Here is an 8,014-nt window from a genome sequence, read left to right on the forward strand (position 1 = left end):
TCGCTTATCCGTGGCTCGTTCGAGCTTAAATAAGCTCAGCTTTTTCAGGAATTTCTCTGTAATATTTTAAAGCCTTCGGCAATTCTCAGCTTGGCCTTTTCTGGGCTCTCGCGTCTGTCTGTTTCTCAGTTTTTATTTTTAAACGGCCGTGTTTGAAGTACTGTGCCAAGCTGAGGCCTTGCAAGCCCGTGGCTTGCTGACTGTCCCCGCAGGCCTCGTCCCTTCCTGCTGCATCAGTACTGTTGGCTCAGGCCCATTGTCTTTTCTGCTGTTGAGACAGGAAGTAGCCAGCTACACACCCTCTATTTCTAGTCTTAGTTACTTCTTTCTTAAATAAGCAAAATATTATGTTACGTTAATCTAGTTGACTTCTGCCTCTCTCCAGTGTCAGGAATGCTTTGCATTCTTCCAGGCTGCTTATGGCCATTTTTAGCTTGATGCCATCACATCTTTTCAGTGCATACTTGCTGGGCCCTCACCCAAGTTGCTGATGGAGATACTGAGTAGGAGTAGACTTGGGGCAGAACTTCACAGGAGTGCTTACTAAGATGCCCTGCTATTGCAACAGCAAAGTATTAACTACCAGTGTCCTTTGAGAGGGGTTTTTATTTCAAAGAATTCTGTAGTAGCCAAATAGTGGTCACTTGAGACATGTTTCTGTGTCTTGTCTTTGAGAAGATTGTGTAAGTGGATATCAAGATTTCACTTGGATACCTTGCTTGTTATCTTCTTATCCATGAGACTGAAAGAAGGAAGTTTGGGCGATAGGTTGGGTTTCGTTAATCCTTATTCAGGATGCTTTGAAATGGATTTTCTATATAAAGATTTTTCTTTAACATTATTATAAGTTTGTAGACTTAAAACTTCCCACAGGAATATATTCTTCATCTTTTAAAACAGGTAGCATTGTACGATAAGAGACTTGTGAGATAACTGAGATAACAAAAAGATGCGTTGGGATTAACATGTAATAAAGCCTATGGTCTTTTTTTTTTCTCTATAGTTTATACTCTCTGAAACAAAGAAAGACTACAAACAGTGATTTCCTATGATAGGCCATCCATCTAAACTTGCAGGGTTTTTTTACTTTTATTAACTACCTGAATTGTCAAAAAGTTTCCTGTTTGGCAGCCTTAACACAAACTCTTATCAGTCTGGTCTTCTGGGCTGAAGAGAATCCTGACATGCTAACTTTGGGTTTTGAGGTTTTAATTCAGCACTTCACTGCCAACTTAAAGTTTCTGTGGTTGTGGTCTGATTTTTACTATGTTATGGAGTTCGCTGTAGCTAGTGGTTTAAAAAAAAAAACAAACGTTAAGCAGGAAGACTTCAGGGATTTGATTAAATAACCCGGTTGTTACCACATTCATACAGGCAAAAGAAAAGAGAGAAGGAGTAGATGTAAGACCGTGACATTCCAGGACGTTCCGGTTATTTGAATGTGTATGAAGTCTTTCACAACTTCTTGTCAAGTGAGCTGTGGATTATTTTGATGCTGAGCTGAGTCAACATTTATGTGACCTTGTTTTTTGCTCTCCTATAGGAAGAGGTTGACCCGTCGCTTCAAGCACTTGAGTCCCGCCAGGAAGAGATTCTGAAACGCTTGTATGAACTGAAGAGTGCTGTCGATGGTCTCTCAAAGATGATACAAACCCCAGATGCTGACGTTGATGTAACCAATATCATTCAAACTGATGAATGCTCTCCTTTGACAACAAATGGAGCAGATTTAGATTTGATGCTTGGAAAGGTAAGTTTAGTTGAGCATATACAGTGATAGATACTTAATTTGCTGTCAGATTTTCAGAGTTGGAAGGGTGGTGTTAAAACAGGGGACACTTGGAACTCAATATACAAGTCTTATATCCTTACAAATAACCTACAATTTTGGGCATCCTAACCATTTCATTTTGGGCATCCAAATTGTAGATACAGACATTTATAAATACTAAATCCAATATATTCTCATTTGGATATAGTTCCAAGCTAGAATGGTTAATTTTGAAATTATGACAGTTAGTTTCTTGTTTGTCACTAACTGGAAATTTTAACTTTGGCGTCAGATTGGACTAGAATTTACCTCAGTCATGTTCTGGAATTACGTGTTGAGGAAGGAAGATGTTTAAATGTTTAAAGCAGTTTTAAATGTCCAAACTTGAATTTATTTATTTGAGTATCATTAGAATTTCAGATACACATGCATGGCTATGTACATTTTGGTGTCAAATGAAAACTTCACTACTTCAAAGTCTGATCTGGAATGTGTCTTATCTGCTGAATGTTTTACTTTCCATTCAGGGTTACGGTGCCTTGAAAGATGTTGTAATCAATGCAAATCCTTCTCTACCTCCGCTGTCACTATTAGTACTACACAGTCTGCTTTGCGAACGCTATAAAATATTATCAGCTGTTCACACACATTCATCCGTGAAAAGTGTGCCAGAAAACCTCTTGAAATGCTTTGGGGAACAGACTAAGAAGCAACCACGTCACGAGTATCAGTTGGGCTTTACTCTTATTTGGAAGGATGGTAAGAATCAAGTTGTCTTGTAGATCAATATTTTACAATAGCTGGGAAAATGAAACTTGTGCTATAAAACCCTTACAACAGATGCTTTGTTGTCTTTGTGCTGACACATGATGGATACGTACTGCAGATACCGTTCCTGCTCTCTTTTTATAGCTGTGAACAATGAGGGGGACAGAGGAGGAAGATTCTTGTTTGGTTACTGCCATTAAAATACACGTGGCATTTACATGGTTGTTTGTACCCACAGGATTTTTTTATAGACATGTTTTTCAGTTTCTACAAATAAGATTGCTAGATTACAAATTAGGTGGGAGACTTGGCTGAAGTTTGCAAAAAGTGATCTCTCTATCCCAGGTTCCTGCCTTAGTCTAAGTATTTAGACTAAGAAAACTGAAACTTGTTTATCAGGTTAATGACATTAACAGTGTTGCTGGCATCACAAATAAAATACATCACAGAATTACCATTATGTTTAACTTGTCTACCATGTGGTATTCACTTCTTTTCTTTTCTATATTTCAGTTCCAAAACCCCAGATGAAGTTTAGCATTCAAACAATGTGTCCTATTGAAGGAGAGGGGAACATCGCTAGATTTCTGTTCTCCCTGTTTGGCCAGAAGTACAATGCAGTTACTTCAACTCTGATTGATAGCTGGGTTGATATAGCCATCTTCCAGCTAAAAGAAGGTAGCAGTAAGGAAAAAGGAGCAGTCTTGCGCGCTATGAATGCGGCCCTGGGCAAGACGACGTGGTTGGCGGGAAATGAACTCACTGTAGCAGACATTGTTGCATGGTGTGCGCTTCAGCAGACAGGTAGTGCAAATGCTGCCCCAGCCAATGTGCAAAAATGGATGAAGTCGTGTGAGAACTTGGCACCTTTCAGCTCTGTTATGAAGCTACTAAAGTAAGCCTGTACTCTTCATAATGGTGTAATTTTAATCTTATTCCACCTCATGCCTGCTGCAGTGGTTTGAGCCCTTTCTGGGATGTATTCAAGTACAACAGTTGACAGAATTCTAAAATCAATAAAAACATTACAGCTACCTTTTGGGTGTGACCTTCCTTTTTTGTAACTGATGCATAACATGCATGTTTGTTTAACGATTAGAAGGTATCTAAAGTAGTCCTATGTAAATACAAGCTGCACTTTTAATTCTTCCTTGTAACCCAAAGGCTTATTTACACAAGTTAAATTGTACTGAGGCTGAGTGCAACATGAATCCTTTCTGTTGACTGGAGACTTCTGAACCAAGACAAAAAGATGAATACTTAAAGAACAGACAGGAAAATCAAAATGCATTGAAATATTTTTATGTAAAAAAGAAACATTTTATATAACTTAGCATACAATAGAGGTTAGTTCTTCCTGTACTTAAACAGGAGAACCTAGTCTCATATGTTCATCTTGTTCTTCAGAAAGGAGCCTTATTCTCTCTCTCAGTTTTTCTATTTCTTCTTCTTGCTGTCTCACCTTCTGTTGTAGGTTAGAAATAACCTGAAAATGAGAGTTGGTTTACTCTGTTTATAGACAGGCAAGGATAAAGCCTTATTAACTTATTTGAATTGTGTTCGCAATCCACTACAGACACATTCTGCAGCACCACAGCTATTCTGCATATTTGATACTACAACTTAATCCACAAACAAAAAAGTGTGGCAAGGCAAGGGAAAATGATAAAAAGATTCTGCAGAGCTGATGAAGCGCTTCAGAAGTTTTTCTGACCTATAAAAATACCTCAAGCTGGATGTAAATCAACTGTCCAGTCTTCATAAAGTTACCTATACTTAATGACCATTTGTCTCATTGCAAAGACACCAGAAACTTTAACACAGTGGCCTAAATACTGTCATCAGAAAAAAAGTCTCAATCACACAATCCTCTTAAGTTAAAAACAAATACAAAGAAAGAACCCCATAATACAGGCAGGGAAACAAAGGGCATTTTCTTTTTATATTTCTTTATCCTGTAAAGGTTGAGGTTATTGGCATAACTTACATGTTCTGTGGTATGAAATAATTCACTTTCACAAAGCTGAGCAGCAGTTGGTCTTTCTGTCGATCTCTGACTGGTGAGGAGTTTAACGTACTTGGCTTGAATAGGCCATTTTTTGTAGAAAGTATGAGGAATTTGGCCATTCCTTAAGTGTGTAAGAACTTCTGTTCTTTCCATTTCTGTTCCAAATGGCTGGAAGAGTTCTAGCAGGATAACACCCATGCTGTACATGTCTGACTGGTAATGGGATAAAGACAAGGTTCTGGGATAACTGCTATTTTTAATTACTTACTAGATTTCTTTTTCTCATAAAACATGATACGGAAGTTTCATGACAATGAAGATTCATGATGACATGAAAAGTATCAAGATGCTACTAAAGGAACACAAATTCAAATCTATATACGTTCTTCAAGATTATTTTAGAAACACAAGTAATTTTTGCATTAGAAGTGAACAAGAAGGCAAAGTTGAAATCCATGTTTCAATAAAAACATTAGGAGTAACAGTAGAAGGAATATTTATGTATTTACCAAATCTGTATTTACCTACTGAAAGGCTTGTTTTATTCCTATTATCTATCATCATGTATTAATAGAAAAAAAAATACTCCCTACCTTGAAATCATAGTGAGATCCCTGCAGTTGTTCTGGTGAGGCATAGAGGCAAGTCCCCACTCCTGAAGTATGTCTCAGTCCTTTAAAAGGGCAATTTAGACTTACTCAGCTAGTGTTACATTGTTACCATTTCACTTAAGAATGTAATATTTAGTGCGTTTAGTATCATAGAAACTTAAAACACTGAAATCCATTAAGCTTTTTTCTCTTACCATTTGTCCTTTCTGTCTTAAACCACTGGTCTGCATCATCCCAAAGAAGGTCTTTGCAGGCTAATCCAAAGTCTCCTATTTTTACGTGATGATCTGATCCATGCAGAAAGATATTTCTGGGCTACAAAACAAGAAAATATAAAGTCTAAAATATATCTATATAAAGAATTAGGAAATTTCAGCTGTTTCAAAGTCTATAAAATCCAGTGTTTCACAGGTATAATAATTATTTCACACTTTCATTAGTGAGAGAGAAAGAAATAGTCATAGCTGTGACAATTACATGTTAGTGACACCATTTGGGCAGAAAGACCACATATGAAGGATCTAGAAAAAAGGAAAAGAATCAAAACAGGAAAAACAAAGATTTAGTGGAAAGATAAAGTACTTTTTTTTTTTTTCCCCCCAGCAGAAAATGGGAAATTTGCAGAACAGTGATGTTAATGGGAACAGGCAAGAGCAGACAGCATCCTGTCAGTGAAACAGTGAGTGCTTGGAGGGACCCTTACACCTCATAGACCTGCTCTCCCTCCAGGTAACCATTTGATCAGGATTATAATTTGTGATTAAAAATACTTTTAGATTAAGAAATCTTACATTTAAAAAAAAAAAAACCAAAAAACAAACAAAAACCAGAAAAGGGAAGGTTCCCACGTAGATAACTAGTTTAAAGACATAAAAGAAAGGATAAGGATAAATGGTCAGCTTTCACAGTGAAGGGTATCATCGACTGATTCTTCTATGAATCTGCTGAGAACTATGCTGAACAACATATTTATAAATGGCTGGAAAAGGGAGGGTGAATGGTGAGATGATAGTTTGCTCACAGTACTATATTACTCAGAGAAATCAAGATGAGGTCTGAATGCAAAGAACTGTGGAAGGATCTTGCAGGAAGTGTAATGACAAAAGGAATTCAGTGCAAATAAATGGAAAAATGTAAATGAAGGGAAAAACAATCCCAGTTTTAAATATGTAACAACTGTCTCCAAGTTGACTGTTAGAGCTTAAGCACAGGCAGCTCTAAAAATGCTCAGTAGCAGTCCATAAACCAAATTGTACATTACCAATTATTGGGGGGTAGAGGGAGGTAAAGAAGAAAACATTGTGATACCATGTGAATTAATACACTGCCATCTTCAGTACCGTCTGCAGTTCTGAGTCTCCTATCTCAAAAAGCACAGTAAGAGAACTGGAAAATTGTGCATAGATGGGTGACATGAATGCTGAAAATTTGGAATGGCTTCTATTCAAGGAATCACTAAATATAAAACACAAGACAAACTGTTAAGTTTAAAAGAGATCTATTAAATCACACATGGAATGGGAAAAGTGAGTATGAAACACTATTCAGTATTTCTTCCAATAAATGAAATGGTTGATATAAAATTAAATTATTGGTGGCAACCCAAAACTAGGGCCATTCATCTGCACTCAGCACAGTTGAACTCTGTGGAGACATTGCTGCAGGATGGCTAATTAACACTCATATGAGTTTAAAAAAGACAAATTCTAGAAATAGCCATAAATGGCTATTAAGTAAGATGCTACATATAGTTCAAGCAATCACATAAATTTCTTTCCCCCAAATGATAGTATACCTAACTTAATACAACATATGGCAGAATCACATCTATTGATAATTTTGAATGTGAATTTTGTTTTACTCAATATAAACAGAAACCATAACCAGAAGTAGTATCTCTTGACTCAGACACACAACACTAATCATTGTTGACATAATTCTTATGCTGCAAACAGCCCTGCAGAGAAGGACTTGGGATACTGGTGGATGAAAAATTGGGTATGAGCTGGCAACATGCCCTTGCAGCCCAGAAAACCAAACGTATTCTGGGCTTCATCAAAAGCAGCACAGTCAGCAGGCTGAGGAAGGGGATTCTCCCCCTCTACTCCGCTCTGGTGAGACCCCCCCTGCAGTACTGCCTTCAGCTCTGGGGTCCCCAGCACAAGAAGGACATGGACGTGTTGTAGCGAGTCCAGAGGAGGCCACGAAGATGATCAGAGGGCTGGAGCACCCCTCCTATGAAGACAGGCTGAGAGAGTTGGGGTTGTGCAGCCTGGAGAAGAGAAGGCTCCAGGGAGACCTTACTGTGGTCTTTCAATATACTTTCAATATATAATGGGGGCTTATTAAAATAGAAAAAAAAAAAACAAAACACAAACAAGAGAGAGACTTTTTACCAGGGCTGGTAGTGACAGGACAAGGGCCAACAGTTTTAAACTGAAAGAGGGTAGATTTAGATTGGATATAAAGAACACATTTTTACAGTGAGGGTGGTGAGGCAGTGGCACAGGTTGCCCAGAGAAGCTGTGGCTGCCCCATCCCTGGAAGTGTTCAAGGCCAGGCTGGATGGGGCTCTGAGCAACCTGGTCTGGTGGAAGGTGTCCCTGCCCATGGCAGGGGGGTTGGAACTCAATGATCTTCAAAGGTCGCTTCCAACCCAAACCATTCTATGATTTTACAATCTAGAGGCCCAAGCACTTCCAGATTATGTCTGTATGAACAGATGAGATGGAACTTCTGCTTGCTTAGACTTGTTCTGTGAGCTTCACCGGCCTGAAGCTGAACTATGATGACTCATTTCTCATGCTATAAAACTAGGAAACAGAGGAACTGAAGGCATTGACACCATCATATGCA

General features: G+C 38.2%; 2 protein-coding genes across 2 annotated transcripts in view; one reads left to right on the plus strand and one right to left on the minus strand.

Moving 5' to 3' along the window:
- Positions 1-1,543: 1,543 nt before the first annotated feature.
- Positions 1,544-3,573, plus strand: AIMP2 (aminoacyl tRNA synthetase complex-interacting multifunctional protein 2; the record flags this gene model as incomplete). Its single annotated transcript, XM_009708800.1, has 3 exons — positions 1,544-1,750; positions 2,299-2,530; positions 3,053-3,573. Coding segments are annotated over 3 exons (825 nt in total), but the record flags the coding sequence as incomplete, so codon positions are not given.
- A 248-nt stretch (positions 3,574-3,821) lies between these two features.
- The window catches only part of EIF2AK1 (eukaryotic translation initiation factor 2-alpha kinase 1), a gene marked incomplete at its 5' end in the record, with an annotated part of 17,036 nt that continues 12,843 nt past the window's right edge, over positions 3,822-8,014 (minus strand). The window contains 4 exons of the mRNA XM_009708812.1: positions 3,822-4,025; positions 4,527-4,760; positions 5,141-5,220; positions 5,353-5,473. Of these exons, the coding sequence (XP_009707114.1) occupies positions 3,903-4,025; positions 4,527-4,760; positions 5,141-5,220; positions 5,353-5,473 (558 nt within the window). The remainder of the gene's footprint in view (positions 4,026-4,526; positions 4,761-5,140; positions 5,221-5,352; positions 5,474-8,014) is intronic.

Source organism: Cariama cristata, unplaced genomic scaffold, assembly GCF_000690535.1.
Source record: "Cariama cristata isolate BGI_N322 unplaced genomic scaffold, ASM69053v1 scaffold14180, whole genome shotgun sequence".
Lineage (NCBI taxonomy): Eukaryota > Metazoa > Chordata > Aves > Cariamiformes > Cariamidae > Cariama > Cariama cristata.